Raw genomic sequence first — 26,161 nt, 5'->3', positions numbered from 1 at the left:
CAAGGGACCGGGACTTCAGCTGATGCATCTCAGTCTCCAACGCCTACCCCACAGCCTCGTATGACCTATTTGTTGAATCAATGGATGGATGAATGAACAAATGCTGATATCCACATCCTCATATAACCCCAAGGACCCGCCAGATGCCCCACCAAATACCATTCTTCCCACTGACCTCTCTTGGAGCATTCCCTTCAGCCAGCAGCCCTACCGCAATGGAGCCCTGGCCAAGCCGAGGGTTGGCCTGAGGTCACAGTGGGCATCCTGACTCCCCTTGCCCGAGCCCAGGGGCCCTCAGAGAGGGCCCCAGGGAAATGGCAGCAGCCTCACAGGCCAGGATGCTGCCAACCACCAGGCTGCGCTCTACAGTTCCTGCCGTAGCCGACTGGGTACTCTGCCAGGGCTGGGATGAGGAGGCGGCTGACCTGTGGCCAGGGAATGCTGTCCACAGCTGGCCAGGCATCTCCAAGTCATGCCAAAGCGGACATTTGATCTACTGAATCTCTGTGAACATTATACAAGCCAGCCTATGTCATTGGCCACATCACTGACTCATCGGGGCCCTTCCTGCCATTCATCCTGCCACTTCCAACCAGAAAGACCACTAAACATCAGAGAAATAAAGTCATTCAAAGCGCCAAAAGCTAAAACATCACCCAAAGCACTGTGCAAAGGTTCAGTCACCTCAGGGGCAGGCGGGGCTCATGTGGGATGCCCAAGTGGTCAGCCTGGCTTAGCTCAGCCGGACACAGCTGAACTCAACTACCTCAGCATGACATAGCACATTCTGGGTTTTCTGGTGCTGTCCTCTAGCATGCCAGTGACACTGCAGGGGGTGCAGGCTGTCCTTACCCCAAGTCACAAGATGAGGGAGAAAAACAACTGGACAATCCAGGAAACATCCAATCCAAACTTCAGAAGGTCCAAGGTGATTATTTTAGGAACAAGTAAAAGAGCCCGTCATTGGATGTCAGTGTTTTCAATTCACCAGAAGACACCAGTGCGTTCCTTGCTTTCACCTCCGGCCCAGGTCTAAGCAAACGGTACAGTTTACAAACAGGGCTGGCCAGTACCTGGCCCCTGTGCCGACACTGGCCATTTCCACATGCATGTCAGACATCAATAATCAATTGCAGCACTTTCACTAAGCATTGGGAGTAACCACTGCCAACTGGTCAAGTTTGGCACAGAAGATGAAGCCAATTTGCTCTGCTTGATATATGACACTTAAACCAAAATGGAGAAAGCCCAATCTTACCCAACTCCTTGGCAGTAAACACGCTCAGCCCTGGTTCTTAGCTCTGAACAAAAAACAAATGTCTCAGTTACACAGTCCTGCTGGCTGGGCCGCATGGTGTCATAAGTCATGCCCTGTTGTGATGTTGCAGACGCTTTCACAAACACCACCCACACAGACCCATGGCCACTCACAGCTTCTGCCTCATAGCACAGCCCTGGCCTGCCCTCCCAATACTGACAGCCACCTTGGAAATATGGAGGCCACCCTCCCAGCCCACCCGGGGTTTCAGAAAGCCAGCTCTCTTCCCACAGAAAAGGCCTCCAGGGTAAGATAAAGTAGCCAGCACCCAGGAGGCAGGGAGGGGCAGGCAGAGGCCTGACTTGGAGCAGATCCGGGCCCATGTTTATGGACTGCTGTGGTACCAGAGAACAGGCCACTGAGTCACAGCACAGGGGTCAAGGTCATCCCTATCCAGAGAAGCAAACAGTGTCTGAGCCAGTGCAGTTAGCAGGAACACCTCAGCCCCCGGCAGCAGGAAGCAGTCAGGCCCGGAACGTTCATGCAGAGGGCGGGGCTGCACAGGGCCTTGCAAAGAGCTTCCTCAGGCACCCGCCTGGGCATGGGCGGTGCGTTCAGGCAGGACTGAGAAGAGCTGGCATGGTGCCTGAAGCACCCACCTGTCTGAGCCCCTGAGCCTCACAGAGAAGGAGCAGTGTTCAAGGGCGAGAATGCCAGGTGGGTGATTTCTAACACATCCTCTCACCCCTACCCGGAGCCCCCTGAGACACTTCCATAAGCCTCCCAGCCCATGAGCTGAAGCCACCTCTCACTCTTAAGGTCTCATCCAAGTGGGAGTCCATGCCAGACCCCATGATGCTTAACAGAAGTGACCCTGGGGCCTCCCTGGAGGAGGCCGTCTGTTCATCACTGCTCAGTGTTCCCAATCAGGTCAGGGAGGCCTGGGCTCCAGAGAAGCCGCATCCTCCCCTGGTTAATGCTCCCTTATCAAAGCTGACCCCAGGGAGGGGGAGTCCTCAAGGGGTCACATCTGGGACAGAGTCCTCTCTGGAGATGAGTACCCCACAGTGAGTCAGCTTGGGTTTGGCCATGAGGCAAAGTCACATCCCCACCCTTCCCCCCTGAGCTTCTCTCCCAGAATACTACCATGCCCCCTCCCCACTCCCTGCTTCCTTTGAGAAACCCAGCCCCCCCGCCCCGCATGGTTCAGAACCTCACATACCTCTGCCACCTCACTCTCCCCACAGCCCAGCACCATGCTGTCCCCCACACCTGAGCTCCTGCCACACCACACACTGGACATAGTTTCTCCTCTCTCACGGCACAGCACTCCCTCCCTCTCAGGCTTTGGCATATGCTGTGCCCTCTGCCTGGAATGCCATCCCTTCTACTCCCTTGCCCCCGCACGCCCCTGCTCCTGCCCAGGCTGACTCCTATGCACTCTTTAAGTCAGCTCAGTTCTGGGCTCTTCCTGGAAGCCACAACACTTCACACTGAGAGGACCGGGCTAGGAACTTCTCGGGGACGGTCAGTGACTCCTGTTCAACATCAAACACCCCAGGCTTAGCACTGATATTAGTTAAATGGAATAAAATGGAACAGCTGGAGGCCATGACCACTTAACACACAGACCTGCCCCAGCCACAGCCCCTGCAGGCTGCGGGCACCCAAACCCAGGCTAAGGCTGCTCACGCACCCTAGGGGAGGGGCAAGACGGGAGTGCATGGGATGCTTTTCCTTACCTACTTCTGATCCAGAAGGAAGCAAAACCACCAACTCCCAAGTCCAAAGAGGTCTTAACAGCCTTTTCTCTCCATGATGAATCTAATACATCCTCCACCTTACAAGTAGCCTGGCCTCAAGTCTTATGACCAATTAACAGACCATATCCTATTTTCCAAGTTAGAGGGCACTTTGCAACAGATACATAACACGGACAAAGGTTTCCACCTAGAGTCATACCAAGTACCGTCTGAGGCATGGCCCGGGAGAAGGAAGGCAACTCGCCAGTCTTTCTTCCGCATGTACACATCACACTCCTCTGGCCAAGGAAGGCCACACAGGGGACCAGCCCCAGACTGGCTCAGGGCATCCCAGTGAGTTGGGAGGGGGACTGGGAGGGGTTGCTCTCAATAGTGGCCCACTGACGCACCTTTCTCACATTATAGAAGTCTCGGTGGGGGTTACTCTTCAACTCTTTGAACTCAGACATTTCATTTAACATCTCGTGAAGGCTGAACTTAGATTCCAGAAAGTTCAGTCGCCGGTGACAGTATGTTTTCCTGCAGATGGGGAAGGGGGAGAAACCACAGTTGAGGAGAAGTCACATGGAGCTCTCCAGTTTGGAGACCTCCAGCAGCTGTGGGGACCGGCCCTCAGGTGGAAGGTCAGGATGTAGCAGGGAGGGATGTGGCGGTTCCAGCTTTCTGCAGACCCAGCTGGACTGTGTAACCACCTCCATGTGTTCTGTGACATGAGTAGAGAGTCCATTCAGGGCAGTGCAAGGCTGACTTTGCGAACTCGTGCAGGTTCTCGGACTTCTAGCTGTATGTGCTTTTAGGCAATTCATGCCAAACCTCCGTTTCCCATGAACAAATATGGAGATGGCAGTGGCCAAGACTGAGCAGAGTGGATGCTCAGTAAAGGTCTCCCTCCTCATCCCTTCCTTCCTTCTGTGTTCCCATTGATCCTCAGCCACCTTTAACTCCTTAAAAGGAATTGCATTTCTGCCCAGAATCTCAGTAATACAGCCAAACTATAAGGCAAGACCCACCCACGTTGGCATGGGAAGAAAGCATCCGGTGACCTAATGACATTCTGCAAACCCCGAGACCTGAAGACCCTTCGACTCTGAGATTTCAGGACAAGCAGAGAGGTTTTATATCACGAGCAGATGAGGAATACAGAGATGTTTGTTACTAGGACAGAAATCTCTGCAGGGACTGATGCTCCCGCCAGCCAGCAAAGGCCACCAAGGGTGGGAATGCTCACTGCTCCCGGCCAACTTCCAGCCCATACCCAGCCCAGGGGCCTGGCCATGTGCCTGTACCCACAGCCACACGGAACTTCCAACCACAAGTCATGCCACCCTGCTTCCCGTGACCCCCAAATAAACAGCAGCTCCCTTGGCATGAAATCACTCGGACTTTCATCAGGAGCAGCTGCCAACCCTGGAACAGCACCATCATGTCAACCGAGACAAGCCCCAGAGCAGAGCTCAGAGGAAACATAAAGAATCTGAGTCAGGAGGGATTTCAAAGGCCATCTCACCTAGTCCCTTTACCAGCAGGACTGGCCTGGACAGCCTCTGGGACAGGACAACCCCTGCTCACATACCTCCTGGAACAGCCTGGGTCCTCCCCTTCCACTCCCTCCCAAGGCTTCCCCTCATAGCTTCTCCTCACATGGCAGAGGCAAGCTCCTGGAAACTGCCTTTTCCCCCTACCGGATCTTAGCTCTGCCCTCAGATCAAGGAGGCCTGAGACCCACTCTGCCCACCCCCCTGGGGCCCACCTTCCTCCTTTGGAAACTGACATCACACCATTCCCTGCAAAACCCTGAAGGCAGGGCAAGAGAGGCTCCTGGGCAGTGACCGCACCCTTTCCCTGCCCCCACTGCTGGGTCCTGACCGAGCACTCAGCACAGCCATTCCCCAGTTCAGGGGCCAGGCCTGCCGAACCTCCTTTGCTGATTAGCTGAAGTGCTCACCAAGAAGGGAGGGACCAAATGCAGGGAGACAACTGCCTTCCAGTTTAGCTCAAGCCAAGCCCATGAGGGAGCGAGCATCCTGGGGGTCATGGCACAAAGCTCCCAGGCTCCCTGCACTCTCCCCTCCAGAAACATGGAAAACCCAACAACCAAAGCAACAGTCTTCTCTCTTCCACCATCTGTGATGCCCTGGGCTGCACCTCTGCAAGGCTGCCAGCCTGAGTGGGGAGAGGGAAAACTGCCCCTTTAAGGTGCACAGATGGCCTCTAAGAAACAGAAGCTCCAGCTTTAGGATGCAGAAGAGACAGGTAGTACTGACTCTAAGAACATGCCAGCCTATGATGGAAAATTGTTGCAGGAACCCACAAAGCATGGGGGGAAAGGGAAAGTACTCTCTTTCTGAGATGATTTAAGTGCAGGAAAGCCCGGAGTAAAAGGGGGATCTGGTTGGCCTTTCCCAGCCCCTTCCTACAGAACAGCCACCATGCAAAGAGAGGCAGACTTGGGAGAAGCCGGCTTACGTGGGGCCATCTGTGATGAGAGCCAGGATGTGGCTCATGTCCACGGTGTAGGTCTCCAGGTCGGGGTAGGGCAGGCTGTGGGGCTCCTGGTGCTCCAGCATCTTCTTGTTATCGTACACGAAGAGGATGCCCCCCTGCATGCGGACCAGGTAGCCCAGGTTGGGGGGAGCATTGTCCAGACAGTAAGGGTCTTCCTGGGGCAGAGGGGGAGGGTGGAAGTCTGCAAAACAGGATTGAGTGATTGCAAAGTGCCCTTGACCTCATGAGCTCACGTGAGCTCAGAAGTCACCTCAGGGAGGGCTAGCCTCGTCATCTCATCTCAAACCCCACCACCCCCACCGCTCTCACCTGCCCTGACATCACATATCTCCTTCCTTCCTTTATATTGTCTCCTTAGCATTTGCCACTATGGAAAATAATTCCACTTACTTATCTTGGGTCATTTATGTTTGGTTTGTTTACTGCTGTATCCGCATTTCCTAGAACAGTCCCTGGCACATGGCTGGCACTTCAGTAAATGTTTTTAATTTAACTGAAATGAGCTTCAGCCTCCTGGACATGACAGGGACTCCAGGCACATTACAAAGGGCTATTGTGTCTTCTCCTAATAAAATAATAGGCAGCACCTGGGACTGCCCAGTGGGAATAATTGTCCCTGTCCTCCCACATCTTCCTGAGCCCAGGGCAGCCAAGGGGCTAGATGGAAGGAGGGCTCCCCTCCTCCCCAAATAAGCACAGAATAGGCAGCTCAGAGCAGGGAATGGCAAGGACAGAGTTCTCTGTCCCCAGGGCTGTTAGCCCACAGGAGACAGAAAATGCCGCTTGGCCATTTCCCAGTTATGAGACTGAACAAACCACTTCACCTCTCTGATCCTGCCTGCTCATCTGAGAATAACACACCCTGCCTTAATGGGATGTTGCAAAGGCTGCAAAAGTGGGTATAAGAAATGCTTTGTAATAGTAATGCCTAACCCATCAATTAGACGACATTATTCTCATCACTCTTACCATGAGTTCTCCTGACTCTACATAAGCTCCATCTCTGGCCAAGGAACAGAGGTTATGCTCAATAGCAGTAGATCTGGGGGCTGTGACTCTGCACACCAGCCAACCCCACATATGGCGCAGCTGCTCAGCTGCCAGCCTCAGCAGGCGGAAGCCCTGGAATCTTCATCGAAGAAAGCAGCCAAGGCCTGGTGACCTTCCTGGGTGTCCCCCCCAGTCAGTGCTCAGAACAAACCGCCCCAGAGCACACATGAGGCATCACAGGGGCTGAAGCATGTTCCCCCATCAGGCACAGCCCCAGGCTAGCTCAGGAGTCCCTAAAGTGTGCCAGCGTCCTGCAAGAAGCCACAGCCTCTGCCTCACCAGGCTCATTCCCAGACCCCCTGGGTACTCTGTTTTGTATAAAGTACACATTTGACAGCTGGTCCTGTCTGCCCTTGCCCAAACTGGGGCAGGTAGCATCGACTAGCCTCAGACAGATAGGGAAATAGGCCCGGAAGGGCTGAGATTTAACCAGGGTCCCAGGTGGTCACAGATGTTCAATGTCCAGGTCTCAGAGTTTCAGGGAAAACCTGGACAGGAGACCCCTTGGCACCCATTACACCCAGAGGGCAGCCAGGGTCCTGGGCACTGGCACAGACCAGCAGGCCCTTGCCTGATCTCCCAGTACCACCTTTACAGATGGTGGTTTCTTGTTGTCTTCATTCATCTTACCTAACTTACAGCCTCTACTGCTCCTAGGTCCTTCTTAGGCCAGACTCCCCCAGAAACCATCCTGCCATCTCTGATCTCTTCTTCCCCAAATTCTGCAGTGTAAATGCAGCTACCATTGACTGAACACTCACCAGGTGCCAGAACTGCACTAAGTACTTCATGTGCATTCTTTCATTCAATCCTCAGAACGGACCCAGGGCATAGATATTAGTCCCGTTTTACAGATTGAGAAACTGAGGTTTGCCCAAGACAGTGGTGGAGCTGAGACCAGGAGGTAGGTGTGTTTGACTCCAGAGCCTACTTTCCCTGCCCCCAGAACATGCACTCTGCGTCTACCCCCACTCTACCCCACCCCACTAGCAAATTCAGCATTTACTGTCGTGGTATTGTTTTAAATATCCAGGATGAGATTGCCTATCTCTCTGAACTGCTATAGCTCAGTTCTACCCAGAGCAGAGCATAGAGTGCACACAGAAGGAATCTTTGGGTGTAGGAAGCCAATACCAGGGCCCTGTCCTTAAAACACCATCTGGGAAAAATATATCCAGTCAGGAAAAAGTCCTGACCAACTCTTGGGCCATGCCCCATTTAGGACCCCCTCCATGCACTCACAGTGCCCTACCTGGGAGGCCTTCTTCCGGAGGTGTGGTGTCTACCCGCCGATGGCCCAGGTACTGGGCAGTGGTCCGTGGAAAGCGGTGGTAGGCAAGCCTGGCATACTTCTCCCGTATCATCAAGGCCTTGGCCAGGCTCTTGGCAGCCTGTTCATAGTCTTCCACAGTGATCTGCAGAAGGGTGTAGGCAGAGAAGAGTCCACATAGAAGGACTGAGACCACAGTCCGTAGCAAGATCTCCTGCAAAGTTGGCTTTCAGCTGGCAGCTGAGAACTTGGGTTTCGAGTGCCTTCCCACCACTCGCTAATATGAGCACCTCATCCAGCCTAAACGGTTTGCACAAACACTACTGTTTATGCTGAACACCTGGTTTTCTCTGGGAGTCTGGAAGACAAGGTTTTTATTAACCTTGGGTGCTCAGTCTGATGAGCTTCCGTGGTAGACAACACTTCAAACATGTCATGAGTCAACGCTGAAGGAATGAAGCGTGTCCTGCTGACGCCACAGGGAGAGGAGTCTGGGCTCTGGCAGATTCTACTGCCTGTCCCTTTCCCTGTGCTGACTTTGCTCTGCATCCGTTCACTGTAATAAATCCTAGTCCTGAGTACAACTCTGTGCTGGGTCCTACATGTCCTCCTACTCAATGACTGAGCCCAGGGACCCCTGGCCCAGGAGGAGAATGACGGCTGCTGGAGACTCAGAGGAAGGCAGGTCCTCCAGCCTGCACCCCAAGACCAGCCTCTGGTGCTGGTAGTTAAACCACAGCCCTCCTGCTGCACCCTGAACATGAAGAGCCAGGCCCTGGACCATAGCCCTGAGCAGGGTGAGGATCATCGCTTTCATTGGAGAAAACACAGGGGTCCCCCAGAGGTAAACATAAAAACTCTGCACGCTCAGTCTCCTGCTTTGCCACCCCCTGGCTTCTGCTTCGTCTGTGAATCACCCAATTCACCCAGTCAACAAGCACTTATTGGCAAGTGTTAGATTTCATTTTGGTCTTCACAGCAACCCATTCTACCAAGAGGGAAACCGCCACCCAGAGAGGATAAATCACTCGCCAGAAGTTACAAAGTCAGACTTCAGATTCTGATCTGATTGGCTCCCAACACCTAAGCATGTTCTGCCTTCCCAGAGCTGCCTGTTTCTCAAAGATGGAAGAGATAAATTCCCACCTTCCAGTGGGCTCATTTATCTCTGTCTGTCTGGGAAGGAGGTGTGTGGCAGAAACCCAAACGTGTCTGGGGAGACAAGCAGCTAAACTCACAGTCATAACAGGACGTAAGTGACACAGAGCAGAGGGAGGTACAAGATGCCAGTGGAGCACAGAGGTGTGGGGGGTGTTCCTGGAAGTTTCCTCTCTGCTTTAATTAAAAACCACTTTTAGGTTTAAAACATTTTAAACACACAGACAAGCAGTGAAGATAATATGACAGACACCCATGTGTCTACCTTCCAGAGCTAAAACTTCTAATGTTTTTCATTACTGTTCCAGATCTCCCATATATTTGAATAAATAAATCATCACAGACACAGCTAAAACTCCACCCTCCCTGCTCCTCCACTCCACTCCAGGCTCAGAGGAAGGAAGTTGGTATATAGCTTTCCCATGCATGTTTTTATACTTTTACTCAATGTTCCTCCTCGCTTTTGTTAAGAAAGTAGCTTCTCCCTTCCTGATTCCATGTGTCCCCACATTAACTCCATTTTACACCTTCCAGTGGACGGCTTCTGAGAGCAGCAGGAATAGATGAATAGACACAAACATCTTAGAACCTTAGACAAAAATATGTCCCTGCCAATGACAAAGCCAAACACTTCGCAGAGCCAATGGACCCAGCAGGGCAAGGGGCTCAGGCCATGGCTGAAGTATCAGAAAGGGTGCTCAGGAGCCCAGTGGACCAGCAGCCACCAGCCAGCTTATACACACTGCGGGCCCTATGCCCGGCAGCAGGCCCACTGAGAGCCAAGGTGATCTGCAAGGTCAGCCTGCCTCTCATGGACTCATAGCTCTCTGGGGACCAACTGCCCAATTCAGGGGCTCCATGCCAGGAGACCAATGGAAAGAAGCTAGCTACTGCACCAAGCCAACATCCTCTCATTCAGCTGGCTGCTGGTCCACCTCTACTCCCCCTTCTCCTGTTCTGCCCACATGTCAGAAGCCAGGTAGACATTAAGGACTCCTGGTCAGGACGCTGCATCTTCAGAGAAGGCCTGCATTGTGTCCAATCCAACAAAATTCCCATCCATAGGAACTTAAGTGTGGTACACCCACACAGAGGAATATTATGCACTTGTTAAAAAAAAAGAACAAGGATGTTCTTTATATATTAATATGACATTACCTCCTAGATGTGCTGTTAAGTGAGAAAAGCTAGAGTCAGTATAATGTGTATAGTAAACTACCATTTATGTAAAAATAAACAAATTATATGTGCCTAATTAATTTTAGATACACATAAGAAACCAAAACCAAGGATTGCCTCAAAAAATAAAGTATGTGGGGGGCATCTGGGTGGCACAGTCGGTTAAGCATCTGACTCTTGATTTCAGCTCAGGTCATGATCTCAGGGATGTGAGATGGAGTCCTGCATCACGTCGGGCTCCACGCTCAGCAGAGAGTCTGCTTGGGACTCTCTCTCCCTCTCCCTCTGACTCCCCTCCACCTTGCACATGTGTGTGCCCTCTCTCTCTCAAAAAAAAAAAAAAAAGACGAAGAAGAAGAAGAGAGTTGACAATGACAAGGACAACTGAGGTGTGGGTAGCAGGGTGAGGGCCAGGGAGAGAGAACCAAACTTAACCCTGTACTAAGTGATACTTCTCTTTAAGAAGGAAGCAATAAAAATGCATCATCCAGCCAAGAAAATTAGCACATTTTCAGTAACTGAGCTTGCTCATTTTCTCATCAAGACCCCCTCTTCCTGGTTGGGAGGGTCTAGCCTGTATTTAAGGATACTGAGCCGAATCCCACAGAAGGAGCTGAACCAGCAATGACTGATTCCACACAAACCAGTCAACACGTGGACTTCGAGTCCACTCAACATTTGGAAACACTCAAGGGTCTGAGCTGGCATCTTCCTGAGTGGGCTGCAGGGATTGAGAGCAGCATTCTGGACCCACAGAACACAAGGACTTTGCAGGCCACAGGCCCAATGTGCCAGCCCGCAGCCTTCGCCCCCCCCACACAGGAAGGAGCAGTGCCCTAGCCACACCCGTACCCCACAACCTTCACTAAGACCCTCCTTCTCTTCAGACTCCTGTGCCTCCTGCCCACCACCTCCCAGACACCCGTGGACCAGACCAGGCTTCAGCGCTAGGCATGTCCCTGGTGGGCAAGGACCCCAGCCTCTGCACAAAGCACATGGGCCCTCATGCAGGCCCCAGGGGCGCAGGTAGAGAGTGGGGAGTGGGAGACACCTTACCCCGGCACAGTAATCTCCACTGATGGTGACCCGCTGGAACTCGGGCATGGCATAGGGCACCGGCGTGGGCTGGGAAGTGGTGCCAGGGAGCACAGGGGTCGTGGGAGACATGACCGGACTGGCCGTCGGGGGGCCCTTCCAATCTTGCTGCGTCGGCATTTGCAGAGACAGGGACTGGGACCGAATCATCTTGAAACTTTTCTTTCTAAAAGCCAAGGACAAGGAAAAGTGGGAAACATCAGCCAGGAATTGGGGCTTTATTATGCACATGGCAGGAGAATTGCCCTCTGATTCATCACTGGTACTGGCCCTACCATTAAGAAATTGCTCATTATGCCTTCCTCTCACTCACATCTCTGCCTGAGGTACAGAACAGCCCTGCAGACACCCCTCCCTGGGGTCACCAAGAATGGCCGTGGCCTGTGTTTGCACGGCACGCAGAACCTTGGGGAGACAGAGAGCCAACCACACTGCCAGAGTCTCACACCGAAGGCAGGAGGAGTGAGGACCCGGTCAAGTCACCCACACTCTAAGTCCCAGCACGTGGACAGCCTCAGGAAGGACAGTGAACAGGCTCACAGATGACACCCACCTTGCATTTCACAGAGTTCAAAATCTGGGGCACTGGAACCAGGAGAGAGCGTGACCACCCACTAGTCCCATGTCTCTTCTTCATGAAGGAGTCAGGGGCCCAGAAATAGAAGAGAGCATGCTCAAGGTCACATGGCAAGGTGGCAGCTAGCCCTTAGCCTCCCAGGGACCCTGCTCCACCTTGTCACCCCCGCTGCTCCTTCCTCAAGCCCGACATGCTCCATCCTTGCCACTGCTACTGCTGGGCAGGCACAGACCTGTATCTCTATTATGGGAAAGAGAGTGGTCAGCATCAAGTTCAGGGCCCTTTGGACCTGTCACTTTAGCACCAAAAGATGATTTCACAAACTCTTGGGGAAGTGGGCACAAGGTGGTTTAAAAGGCTGCAAGCTCATGCTTATTTGCAGTGGTTCGTAAATACTCACCTTCCTCGTTAACTAAAGAGTAACGTTTCAGTGACATCACCCCAAGTCCTAGGATCCCCAGGAAGGGAGTTGAAGGTGAAGCAATGAGGTGAAGCCATGAGCACTCCCCTCTCCCACATCTTTTTCTCTGTCTTTAAAGACCCCAGTCCCCCAGCATTGGAGTATCCAATGCCAGAAACTAGCTGAGGGCCCAGCAGGATAGCCAGGGCCTACAGCCACCAGCAAAAAGACCCAATGACCCACCAGAGCCCATAGAACCCCTCTCTTCTCCAGGTACCATGATACCTAGCAGGGGTGGGGAAATTGTCTGATCTCCAAACAGGTGTTATGAGTCACCTAGAAGCAGTTATCTTCCTCCTGACCCTTGGCCAGGTCTCCTCACAGGCCCACTGCCAATTTTTCAGGAAGCACATTGACCTCCTCTGTCTATACACCTACCACTTGCCATGGCTCTCTGATCCTTATCTGCCCACCTGTGTTATCCCTTGTTTGGGACCAGGCTGTTTGCACCTGGAAAGTAGAGGCAGCCCCTTTTCAGGTGTTTGCCTTTGCCCAGCCCATGACCCTGCATAACAGAGGTACTGAGTCGTTCCAGAAACTCAGCCTGAACTCCAGGAGCCTCCAGCCCAGGCTCTCTCCAGCCTGCCACCCATCCATTCCACAGAGCTGAGCTAGGCATCCTGCCCCAAGGAAGATGTCCACTCATGCCAGTCAATCATTCCTCAGAGGCAGATTCACCTTGAGCAATAAAGTTCTCACTTTGGCATCTTTTGGACGTTCACACCTACAGGAAGAGCTATTACTTTGGCCTCCCTCTAACATTCTGACCGGTTCAGCTGGATCCCATGAGACTCTGGCGTTTGTGTCACTCACACGCCTGCCAGCTCATGGTTTTTCTCTTTGCCCACTTCACCCCCCTCCATGCCTCAGCCAATGCCGCCTGAGGGCTGGTCTCACCAAGGAGAAGCAAGATGACGTGTAAGGTGAGCAACAGGTAAGAAAGATCATAAAGCCCACCACGTCCAGGAAGCTGGAAGGCTGCCTAAGCCAGGAGCCCACCAGGTTTGTCCTAGGAATATCCATATTCTTCTGCCACAATGAGGAAGCCAGTACCCCCCAGCTGTGCCCAAAGAACTCTTCTTGAAGACGTCCATTATGGCTCCATCTTGGTCTTCAAGTGAGCGCCAGATTGTCACATGTGGGCATCCCGGGGCTGAGAGCCCTGATTCTACAGGCACAAGGGACAGGTTTAACAACAGATGGGGCATCTCCTCAGGGCTCACTCACCCTGGGCAAGGGCTTAGAGTAACCAGAGCTAACCATTAAGCTTGTATCTCAGCAAATTGGAAAAGCTAAACGGAGCCCAAGGAGAGGGCCCTGTATTTATTTTCTATCGCTGCATAACAAATTACCACAAGCTTGGTGGCCTAAAAGCACACCGATTTATTGGCTCACAGTTCTGTAGGTGAGAAGTCTGGGTGGGCTTGGCTGGGCTCTATGCTTGGGGTATCGAAAGGCCAAAGTCAAGATTCTGGCTTCACTGAGCTCTTATCTGGAGACTCTAGGAAAGAATCCACTTCCATGCTTATGCGGGGTGTTGGCACAATCCAGTTCCATGCAGCTGTAAGACTGTTGTGCCATATACTATAGTCTAATTGCAGGAGTGATGTCTCATCATATTCAGAGGGTCTGGAGTTAGAGAGGGCCATCTTTGGTGGGGGAGCATTTTAGAAATTCTATCTACCATAGGCCCATACGTAGCATCCATTCCATCCAGTCAAGGCTCAGCCAACGAAGGTGGAGAGCAGCAACTGAGTGACTGAATGTGTGTGTGTGTGTGTGTGTGTGTGTGTCTACACACCTGTCTTTCTTTCCCTCTCAAGACCCTCTGAAGCCCCACATGCGTAACAGTAATAAAAGAAGGAGCCATAAGCTTTACCTGAAGTAGAGAACCATGGGGTATCTTAGCTGAAAAGGATTTTAAACATTACACACCCCAGTCCCCTCACTAAGACAACCTCTGCTTAAACACCTCCACTGACAAACAGCTCATTACATTTCTGAACAAGACATCAGCCATCAATCATTTACTCAAGAAACATTCACCAAGCACTTACTCTGGGCCAGGCCAGTGCTAAGCATGCAAACAAGGTGAACAAAACATGATCTGTTGTCACTGTTAGAAAGCACTTCCTTATGATGGGCCAAGATCTGTCTGTCCAGAGTCCCATCTGTTGTACCTCGTGCTAGCCCTTGGGACACCAGAGTGAGCCAGCTCTCTCTGCCACAGCTGGAAGGCCCCTTCCTTCCCCCACCCACATATCCACCTGGCAGAAACTCAGTCCTGCCAAAGAGCTGGCAGAGTGTGGGGCTGTGAGCATACCAGCTCCAGGCCAGGCCTGAGGGCCCAAGGGGCCAGGAGCAGCTTCATCCTCTCTGAAATGGATGGGTCTCCTGGGCCACAGAGACTTTCTTGCCCAAACAGGCCCTCAACACAAGGACATGAACTGGTCACATGGGCTGTTATTACAGTACCTCTCAGCACCTGTCTGGTACCGTTCCTGCCCCAGCTCTACGGCCCTTGGCTGCCCCTGCCATTCACTGTGTCCCCATCCTTACCCTGCCCCACTCCCCAGCCCTCCTCAGCTCCTGGGCACCCCAAAGCCTTCCCGTAATAACATTTGATTCTACGCCAAACCCAAGTTAAGACCTCAAGGCCCTCCTCGATCTTCTAGAGAGCAACCAGCATCTTCCCAGGGACCTTCTGAAGCCCGATGCCCTGTGTAGTCTGTCCAGAGGACTTCCAGGCTGGGGAAATCACCAAAGCAAACCGTTCACCAAAGGCTCTCAATTGTGTACAGTGAATCAGGCGGCCACACACAGACCTCACTTTACTCAATAAAGTACCAAGTGTCAGGCCCCAGGGGTAGAGGGAGAGAAACTATACCCCGGACTACAGCAGCTGTCTGATGATAGCATAGCTGGTCAGACGATTCAACAGACTGTCATCACACAATGGGGTTGGTGTGTGAGATGCTCTGGATGTTTGGGGATCCCAGAGGAGACACCTAATCAGACTGGGGGTGAGAGCAGTGAAGCAGCAGGGTCAGAGAAGTCTACCTACGTCATTCCCAAAGGGAATGGGGAACACTCCAGAATGGGCAGGCTTGTTTGAATGCTCCCCCCACACACACACTCAGATCATTCTGGCAGCCTCTACCCCTCCAGATGAGAATTACCATTTTAAAGGTTTGGGGCAAGAGTCCCAAACCACCATGGAGATTTATTAATAGTTTGAAACTGAATGCCATTAGGTGGGGCAGGCACCCCCCACTTCCAGAGGTTCATCTGTCCCCATTGCTTCCACCATCATTGCACTGATTCCTGGGGAAGTGGGGACCCGTGGTCTAAGAAGGGGAGCAGTGATTGATACCCGAGGTCACAGCTCACCCAGAAAGGAGAAAGCAGATATAGCTGACTATGGTGTGTGCCCATGATGGGCGGGTGCTGTGAGAAAGGATGCCAGGCCCGTGGGCCCCACGGACAGCACCTACTCTGTGTGCACATCAAGTGACCAGCAGCCTGCCCAGGTGGGCATAGCTTTGATTTGCACACTTGAAGCCTATCAGGTGTAAAGACTCACAACCTCAACCCCTGTCTCTCCCTTCACCTCCCTCTGATAACCCGCCCTCACCCATCACTGTCTCCCTTGGCTCCCTCCTGACCAAATGTGGGTCTCCGCTGCCTGCCAGCTCCCTTCCTCCCTCTCCCCAGTCCTTCCCAGCTGCCCTTCCTCCTAAAAGACTCCAGAGGTCAAAATGAAGTACAATCTTGACTATCTTTTAAAATAGGCCTAATACTCTCTATTCTTAACTTTAAAAGCAGATGAATCAAACTGTTTAAATGAAGCTCCTTGGGACACCGGGGTGCTCATTGGTTGGGCGTCCGACTCTTGATTTCAGCTTAGGTCATGATTTCAGGGTCCTGAGATTGAGCCCCATGTTGGGATCCATGCTGGGCATGCAGCCTGCTTTTCTCTCTCTCTCTCTCTCTCTCAAATAAATAAATTTAAAAAAATCTTTTAAAGAAAATAAATGTGGCTCCTTTATTAATGGCCCTGAATTTAAAAAGTTACCTACCCCTGATTTAAGAAATTTCATGAAACAGAACGATTTAATAACACTAGCTGTACCATGCTCAATTCCTAACAAATACCTGTTTATCTGTTTTACTGGGAAAGTAGCTGTTCTAGAAAGCTACACTTTTCAGATAAAATCTGGCCCCCTTATACCCTAATTAAAAAAAAAAAAAACAGCTATGGTGTGGCTTTTTTCAAATGAAATCCGTAATTCCTATATTTTAATCAGAGCATGCTGAACACAATTTAAAATTCTCTCGATGACTTGTAGTCATCATTGTGTTACCCAGTCATGAGCTTAGAGGCATTTTGTCCCAAGACTGCTGTGCTTCGAATTCTTGTGTCTGCTTTTCATGACTTTCTCCTTCACTATTGACTGTCAAATAATAATGATGATAAAAACAAAAACACTAGTGATGTTCCAAGCACTGTCTTAAGTAGTCATGCGTATTAGCTCATTTAATTCTTGCAAGGTACGTGCTTTTATTATCCTCATTGTGCAGATCAGGAAATAGGTTCCTGCAGTTAAGAGCCTTGCCAGAGGCCCCTCAGTAGTAAGAGATGGGCTGTTATCTGAACCCGGTGGCCTGACCACCATGCCTGAGTTCACAGTCACCACACACCACTTCTGCGTCCCTGCCCATGGAAATCCCTCTCCCCACTTCTAATCTCCTTCCTTACATCTGTCACAGGGTAAGACCATCAAGGTTATTAGAACTCTGTGTAAAGAATAAGTAGGAGATGGGATGGGAGTATTGAGGAGAAGACAGCTAAAAACTACAGGGTTTCTTTTGGGGGTGATAAAAATGCTCTAAAGTTGATCGCGGTGATGGTTGCCTAAGTCTGCAAATATAATAAAACAATTGAATTATGCACGTTAAATGGGTAGATTGCATGGCATGTGAATTACATCTCAATAAAGCTGTTTAAAAGGAAGAAACAGGAGAGCTGGGGAGCACTAATGTACACTTTGGTTAAACATTCTTCGCGTTGCCATCAATGTGGCCCTAAGCTGCAACTTTGTTCTTCAGTGGAGTGGGTGAGCTCTGGCTCGGGAGGATGATAGGATTCAATGTGGACAAAGGGATAGCTTCTGGGTACCTCTCCGCTTCTCCCGTCTTCTTTTCCCTGCCCCCTTTGATTCCACAGATCGTCCGCCCAACCATCTCACCTTGGCCTGCCCCCAAGTCCCAGCCGAGACCTGGGACTCCCAACAGAATCCCAGTGTCATCTTCCTGAGGAAGCAGGGCCCTGTGGCAAGCTGTCCCTGCTGGTCTCCTCATCCGGTCTAGCCTGCAAAATGAGAGCTTCTCTGAGCAGCCTGGAACATTGGCTCCCTGGCGTCGGGCCCCATCCTAGAAGGGTGATGTCTGAGCCCAGCTCAGCTCTTAGAGTTGCTGGCAACCTGGACACCCAGCCTCCATGCTGCAGAGGCTCATCTTTCCTATTCACCATCCAGTTTTTCTTCTTTTTATAAGAAGCTGGTTTACTTCCTGGTTTTAGTTTGTGCCTTTACATGAGACTTACAATAATAGTCTGTGCCTCTCTTTCTCTTTCTTTCTTTTTTTCTTTCTTTCTTTCTTTTTCTTTTTTAAAAAGAGAGAAAAAGGCAATGGTTGTAAAGAAAGGTCTTCTCCAAGTACCAAGAATATTCAGGCTTGTCACAGGAGCCAGGAGGAAGGGCTTTGTCCAAACTGGATGCCCTTTCTCATGTCACAGTTTGAAACACAGACCCGCAGACTCCGGGCATCTGGAGATGTGCTGCTGGCTCCGGGCTTGTGGGTTCCTTACAGCACGGCTCCATATCACCATTTATATTCCAGAATGTCAGGGAGGAGCCAGAAATAAAGAGGAAGCTGGGGAGAGGGTTCCTCCAGGGACTGCTCACATCTGAATATTTGCATAATGGTGCCTCTACTGAGCAGTGAAGCTAAAAGACAGATTAGGGGCATACAGCTCTGAACAACACTGGGACTTCCCACAGGTAAGTCCAGGGACCAGTCCGTCCTTTGGCAGAAAACCAGTAGGCAGTGAGGAGCTTTGGCCCAGCTGCCTTACCTTTCATTCAAAAGCCAGCAATTATACCCTGGCGAGCAGCAGCCGGTGTCATTCCAGCATCTCCAGGTTGCACCAAAGACTCCACCCCTGGCTGGAGATGGAATAGCCTGGTGATCAAAGTTGGGGTTCTAGATTCAAAAGACATGGGTTCTAGTCCCTGCTCTGTCACTTCCTCACTATGCATCCTCGTGCAGGCTAATTTAACGTCTCTGAGCCCTAGGTTCCCAATCTGCAAAATGGAAGTCAATCAGAATATCCAACTAATCAGCTTGATGTGGGGAGTAAAGAAGGCAAGCAGCCCAGCACTGAGCCCGCAGCGAGCATCTGCTGCACCTGTCTCCTCGGCAGGGATTCGAGCAAACCCGGAACAGGGACATGGGGCTTCCTGTGACCCAGGCACTGTCCTAAGCCCTTCCCATGTGATTCCCCTCATTCCTCACAACACCCCACAAAAGTAGCTACTGTTACCATCCCCGCTTTTTAGGTGAGGAAGAGACTTGGGGCACAGAGGAGTTTCCTAATTTTCCAAGGTCATAGAACATTCTAGTGGTGGCAGAACACAGTGGTCTGGAGAGCTGTAGCCACTCTGATGTAGTATCTGCATTGGCTGCGAAGGAACAGGACATCTTTTCTCTGCTACACACCCACTGCTCATCACCATGGGCTAAGTCCTGGGCTGGATCCTGGGGATAAGGTGGGAACCAGAGGCAGATCTCAAGGAGCTTCCAGAGAGATGCAGACTGAGACCACCAATCCACCAATCCTAGCAAGGAGGGACAGAACATGATTTCTGGAGAGGAGCCTACAGAAGAGTTTCTGGAAACCATGGAGCACCATGTGGACCAAGAGTAAGAAGGTTTCCATTTTGCTGTTAGGCTGGACATTGATAAGAAGAGAACAACCTCTTTTTGGAGACATCAGGCCCAGCATCACCCTGTAACGGAAAGTGGCCACAGAAACCCACTATTCCTAATAACAAGAAATGCCAGGACTTCTTCTCTTCTCATTATTAAGGGTCTAAAATGCACGATTCATATGACACAGAGGGCCCTGCACACCATTCAGTTCATAAAGCCAGCCCTCTGTTGAGCCAGTGCAGGCTGGAGGAGGGTCTCCACAGTCCCGCTCTTCTTGCCCCTCCAGGGAGGAGCACACCGCAGGGCTGGCAGCCACTCCCCCTCACCTAACACCGGCTGGCACGCACAGATGACAGATGGCACACTCTACCCCTTCACTTCGGGGGCTCAGAACCCCTCAGAGGAAGGAAAGGACTTCTTTTGGATGGTGAAGTTCTGTTCTTGCCTTTATGCCAGTACTCAGCTTTTTACTTCTTTCCCAAAACGTTAAGGAAATACTGAAATTCTAGACTACCAGAAAGCAAAGGGCTTCCCTTTAAAAATTAGGTGGTATCTTAGGAAGGACCTGATTGCTGATGAAGTCACAGATAGGGCTCAAGCTCTACTATGTTAGTTAGCTCTGAAATCTGCAGTGTGCTGGCTGGGCAGGCACCTAGCTAAAGCCCCACTAGACACTTTCTCAGAGCTCCTTTCTTCTTCAATTCCACTCTCCTGGGTGAGATAAACTGAAACGATGAGGACTTCACATTGCCCTTGTACTAAGATCCCAACTTCTTATCAGGGAGCCCAAGGCCAGTCTGACCTGAGTCCTGACCCTCCCTCCAGCCTGTGGTTACTCCCTCCCTCTCCCTCTCTCTCTCTCTCTCCCTCTCTCTCTCCCTCCCTCCTCCAACTCCTTATTCATCCACCACATAGCACCCATGCTAGTCCTGTGCATGCTCAGATCCACTCCTCACCTTCCCGTGTTTCCAGCTTTGTGTCAGCTGGCTTCTGGCTAGGTTTGGCCAGTGGCAACCACTGGGAGAAACTGGAAGGTGCCAGAAGGATTAAAGCCAGGTATCTCCTGCTTCCATCTCTGCCTTAGAAGCATCTCTGCAGCCGTGGCCTCTCCTCCTTGGCTCATCTTCCATTGAGAAGGCCACCATGGTTCCAACTTCCCCACCCGAGGCACCGGGCGTCAGCAACACAACCTCTTCCCATCATCCCTCCAGCCTAGACTGGTAGCGAATTCCTACTGCTTCCAGTCTCTGTCCTCTGCTTGTCGTCTCGGTTCCCTACCACCTCGGTAACCATTCCCTGCATTAAAATCCTATTTCCAGTACTTACATGGCTCCTGTTTTTTTCTGGTTCGACCCAAACTGATATAGGTCTTACCAGAACTTGCCATGTTTTATCTAACTTGTCCTGTTACTTAACTATGGTCTAGACCAACTAACTGTAAGCTCTACAGGGCGGGGACTATATCTACTTTGTTCATTAGTGATCCTCAGCGCCTGGTACAGCACCTGGCAAATAGTGAATGGACTTATTTAATAATGCCAAGTACTTGTCAAGTGATGAAAAGAAGTAAAATTGTTGTTTCCCAAGAAATCCTCAAATTTCCAATAAGAACATGGAAATATCATTTGCAAATGGTGTGTGTTTACGCACACCATTTGTTATTCAAACGGCAGACGAGAAAAAGTGGGTTTTGATCTTTTCAACCAAACACAGGCACCGAGACATACTTCAAGAAGTAAGTGGTCATAGAATTCATGGCTTTTTTACCATGATTCATTAGTTTTTCAAAGTTAATTTTTTAACTGTTTTTGTCTTTTTTTGAATTTTTCTTTTTCCCTTTTTCAACCAACATCTTATCAATCCCTTTTTTAAAAAAAATTTTTTTATTTTTCATTTTTAGAGTCAAATTTTACCCCTTCATAGTAGTTACCCTGATTTTTGGCATATATATATAAGTTGTTCTCTCTTTAAAATTTTGAGATACAGTTTCTCCTAACAGATCAAAATATACCCTAAATCACTAGTGTATGGCTTTGTTCTAGTCTCCTGCCTGATCACATTCTCTCCCCTTTTTTTTTTAATCTTCTTTCTTTTTTCAAACAACTTCTTATCAATTCCTTTTATAAAATCTTTTACAATTTTCATCTTTATAGTCACTTTCCATCCCTTCATTGTATCAACCTTTATTTTGTACATATATGTCTTTCTTCCTTTAAAATTTTAGGAGGCACTTTCTTCTAACAGACCAAAATATGCCCAAAATCTAGTGTGTGGCACTGATCTATACACTAGTCTGATCATATTCTGTTTTTGTTTTGTTTTGTTCTGTTTTTGTTTGTTTTTATCTTTTTCTTTTTCTGTTTTTTTCCTCTTTTTTCTTTCTTTCCCTTTCTTTTCCCCTGGTTTCAGGTCTTTTCTGATTTGTATAGAGTATATTTGCTGGGGACATTATTAACCTGTTAGCATTTTGTTCTCTCATTCATCTGTTCTCCTCTGGACAAAAGACAAGATGAAAAAAATCACCTCAGCAAAAAGAACAAGAGGTAGTACCATCTGCCAGGGATCTACTCAATACAGACATTAGTATGATGTCGGACCTAGAGTTCGGAATCATGACTTCAAAGATAATAGCTGGGCTTGAAAAAAGTGTGGAAGTTATTAGAGACACCCTTTCTCGAGAAATAAAAGAACCAAAATCTAACCAAGTCGAAATCAAAAAGACTATTAATGAGGTGCAATCAAAAATGGGGGCACTAAGTGCTAGGAAAAATGAGGCATAAGGGAGAATCAGTGATATAGAAGACCAAATGATGGAAAATAAAGAGGCTGAGAAAAAGAGAGATAAACAACTACAGGATCAGGAGGGCAGAATTCGAGAGATAAGCAATACGACAAGACGAAACAACAGTAGAATAATTGGGATCCCAGAAGAAGAAGAAAGAGAGAGAGGGGCAGAAGGTATATTGGAGCAAATTATAGCGGAGAACTTCCCTAATGTGGGGAAGGAAACAGGCATCAAAATCCAGGAGGCACAGAGAACCCCTCTCAAAATCAATAAAAATGGGTCAACACCCCAACATCTAATAGTAAAACTTAAGAGTCTCAGAGACAAAGAGAAAATCCTGAAAGCAGCTCGGGAGAAGAGATATGTAACCTACAATGGTAGAAAAATTAGATTGGCAACAGACCTATCCACAGAGACCTGGCAGGCCAGAAAGGACTGGCATGATATCTTCAGAGCACTAAACGAGAGAAATATGCAGCCAAGAATACTATATCCAGCTAGGCTGTCATTGAAAATAGAAGGAGAGATAAAAAGCTTCCAGGACAAACAAAAACTAAAGGAATTTGCAAACACAAAACCAGCCCTCCAAGAAATATTGAAAGGGGTCCTCTAAGCAAAGAGAGAGCCTAAAAGCAGCATAGATCAGAAAGGAACACAGACAATATACAGTAACAGTCACCTTACAAGCAATACAATGGCACGAAATTCATATCTTTCAATAGTTACCCTGAATGTAAATGGGCTAAACGCCCCAATCAAAAGACACAGGCTATCAGATTGGATTAAAAAACAAGACCCATCGATATGCTGTCTGCAAGAGACTCATTTTAGACCCAAAGACACCCCCACATTGAAAGTGAGGGGGTGGAAAACCATTTACCATGCTAATGGACACCAAAAGAAAGCTGGGGTGGCAGTCCTTATATCAGACAAATTAGATTTTAACACAAAGACTGTAATAAGAGATGAAGAAGGACACTATAGCCTACTTAAAGGGTCTATCCAACAAGAAGATCTAACAATTGTAAATATCTATGCCCCTAACATGGGAGCAGCCAATTATATAAGCAATTAATAACAAAAGCAAAGAAACACATTGACAACAATACAATAATACTGGGGGACTTTAACACCCCCCTGACTGAAATGGACAGATCATCTAAGCAAAAGATCAACAAGAAAATAAAGACTTTAAATGAAACACTGGACCAAATGGACTTCACAGACATATTCAGAACATTCCATCCCAAAGCAACGGAATACACATTCTTCTCTAGTGCCCATGGAACATTCTCCAGAATTGATCACATCCTAGGTCACAATTCAGGTCTCAACCGGTACCAAAAGATTGGGATTATTCCCTGCATATTTTCAGACCACAATGCTTTAAACTACAACTCAAGCACAAGAGGAAAGTTGGAAAGAACTCAAATACATGGAGGCTAAAGAGCATCCTACTAAAGAATGAATGGGTCAACCAGGAAATTAAAGAAGAATTAAAAAAATTCATGGAAACAAATGAAAATGAAAACACAACTGTTCAAAATCTTTGGGATACAGCAAAGGCAGTCCTGAGAGGAAAGTATAGAGTAATACAAGCCTTTCTCAAGAAACAAGAAAGGTCTCAAATACACAACCTAACCCTACACCTAAAGAAGCTGGAGAAAGAACAGCAAATAAAGCCTAAACCCAGCAGGAGAAGAGAAATAATAAAGATCAGAGCAGAAATCAATGAAATAGAAACCAAAAGAACAGTAGAACAGATCAACGAAACTAGGAGCTGGTTCTTTGAAAGAATTAACAAGATTGATAAACCCCTGGCCAGACTGATCCAAAAGAAAAGAGAAATGACCCACATCAACAAAATCATGAATGAAAGAGGAGAGATCACAACCAACACCAAAGAAATACAATTATAAGAACATATTATGAGCAACTTTATGCCAGCAAATTAGATAACCTGGAAGAAATGGGTGCATTCCTAGAGATGTATCAACTACCAAAATTGAACCAGGAAGAAATAGAAAACCTGAACAGACCTATAACCACTAAGGAAATTGAAGCAGTCATCCAAAATCTCCCAACAAACAAAAGCCCAGGGCCAGATGGCTTCCCAGGGGAATTCTATCAGACATTTCAAGAAGAATTAATACCTATTCTCCTGAAACTGTTCCAAAGAATAGAAATGGAAGGAAAACTTCCAAACTCATTTTATGAGGCCACCATTACCTTGATCCCAAAACCAGACAAAGACCCCATCAAAAAGGAGAATTACAGACCAATATCCTTGATGAACATGGATGCAAAAATTCTCACCAAAATACTAGCCAATAGGATCCAACAGTACATTAAAAGGATTATTCACCATGACCAAGTGGGATTTATCCCTGGGCTGCAAGGTTGGTTCAACATCCGCAAATCATTCAACGTGATACAATATATTAACAAAAGAAAGAACAAGAATCATATGACCCTCTCAATAGATGCAGAAAAAGCATTTGACAAAGTACAGCATCCTTTCTTGATCAAAACTCTTCAGAGCATAGGGATAGAGGGTACATACCTCAGTATCATAAAAGCCATCTATGAAAAACCTACAGCGAATATCATTCTCAATAGGGAAAAGCTGAGAGCTTTTCCCCTAAGGTCAGGAACGTGGCAGGGATGTCCACTCTCACCACTGCTATTCAACATAGTATTAGAAGTCCTAGCCACAGCAATCAGACAACAAAAAGAAATCAAAGGCATCCAAATCGGCAAAGAGGAAGTCAAACTCTCACTCTTTGCAGATGATATGATACTGTATGTGGAAAACTCAAAAGACTCCACCCCAAAACTGCTAGGACTCATACAGGAATTCAGTAAAGTAGCAGGATATAAAATCAATGCACAGAAATCAGTGGCATTCCTATACACAAACAACAAGACAGAAGAGAGACAAATCAAGGAGTCGATCCCATTTACAATTGCACCCAAAACCATAAGATACCTAGGAATAAATTGAACCAAAGAGGCAAAGGATCTGTACTCAGAAAACTATAAAATACTCATGAAAGAAATTGAAGAAGACACAAAGAAATGGAAAAACGTTCCATGCTCATGGAGTGGAAGAACAAACATTGTGAAGATGTCAATGCTACCTAGAGCAATCTACACATTCAGTGCAATCCCCATCAAAATACCATCCACTTTTTTCAAAGAAATGGAACAAATAATCCTAAAATTTGTATGGAACCAGAAGAGACCCTGGATAGCCAGAGGAATATTGAAAAAGAAAAGCAAAGCTGGCGGCATCACAATTCCGGACTTCCAGCTCTATTACAAAGCTGTCATCATCAAGACAGTATGGTACTGGCACAAAAACAGACACATAGATCAGTGGAACAGAATAGAGAGCCCAGAAATGGACCCTCAACTCTATGGTCAACTCATCTTTGTCAAAGCAGGAAAGAATGTCCAGTGGAAAAAAGACAGTCTCTTCAACAAATGGTGTTGGGAAAATTGGACAGCCACATGCAGAAGAATGAAACCGGACCATTTCCTTACACCACAACCAAAAATAGACTCCAAATGGTTGAAAGACCTAAATGTGAGACAGGAGTCCATCAAAATCCTAAAGGAGAACACAGGTAGCAACCTCTTCGACCCCAGCCGCAGCAACTTCTTCCTAGAAACATCACCAAAGGCAAGGGAAGCAAGGGCAAAAATGTACTCTTGGGACTTCATCAAGATAAAAAGCTTTTGCACAGCAAAAGAAACAGTCCACAAAACCAAAAGACAACTGACAGAATGGGAGAAAATATGCAAATGACACATCAGATAAAGGGCTAGTATCCAAAATCTATAAAGAACTTATCCAACTCAACACCCAAAGAACAAATAATTCAATCAAGAAATGGGCAGAAGACATGAACAGACATTTTTCCAAAGGAAGACATCCAAATGGCCAAAAGACACATGAAAAAGTGCCCAACATCGCTCGGCATCAGGGAAATCCAAATCAAAACTTCAATGAGATACCACCTCACACCAGTCAGAATGGCTAAAGTTAACAAGTCAGGAAATGAC

At 48.6% G+C, this 26,161-nt stretch overlaps 1 protein-coding gene across 12 annotated transcripts in view; it reads right to left on the bottom strand.

The window, feature by feature from the left end:
* AMPD3 (adenosine monophosphate deaminase 3) overlaps positions 1 to 26,161 on the bottom strand; it is a 52,278-nt gene that overhangs the window by 13,940 nt on the left and 12,177 nt on the right. For 11 of the 12 annotated variants that reach the window (XM_027578324.2, XM_027578328.2, XM_027578329.2 and 8 more), the window contains exons 3-6: positions 11,240 to 11,444; positions 7,829 to 7,991; positions 5,488 to 5,707; positions 3,411 to 3,540 (exon numbers count right to left, since the gene is read on the bottom strand). In XM_027578324.2, coding sequence (XP_027434125.2) covers positions 3,411 to 3,540; positions 5,488 to 5,707; positions 7,829 to 7,991; positions 11,240 to 11,444 — 718 coding nt within the window. The remainder of the gene's footprint in view (positions 1 to 3,410; positions 3,541 to 5,487; positions 5,708 to 7,828; positions 7,992 to 11,239; positions 11,445 to 26,161) is intronic. The other variant, XM_027578335.2, reaches the window with a different exon arrangement.

The sequence above is a fragment of the Zalophus californianus genome, chromosome 11, assembly GCF_009762305.2.
Source record: "Zalophus californianus isolate mZalCal1 chromosome 11, mZalCal1.pri.v2, whole genome shotgun sequence".
In the NCBI taxonomy this organism is placed as follows: Eukaryota; Metazoa; Chordata; class Mammalia; order Carnivora; family Otariidae; genus Zalophus; species Zalophus californianus.
This window is presented reverse-complemented; position numbering and strand designations above follow the sequence as displayed.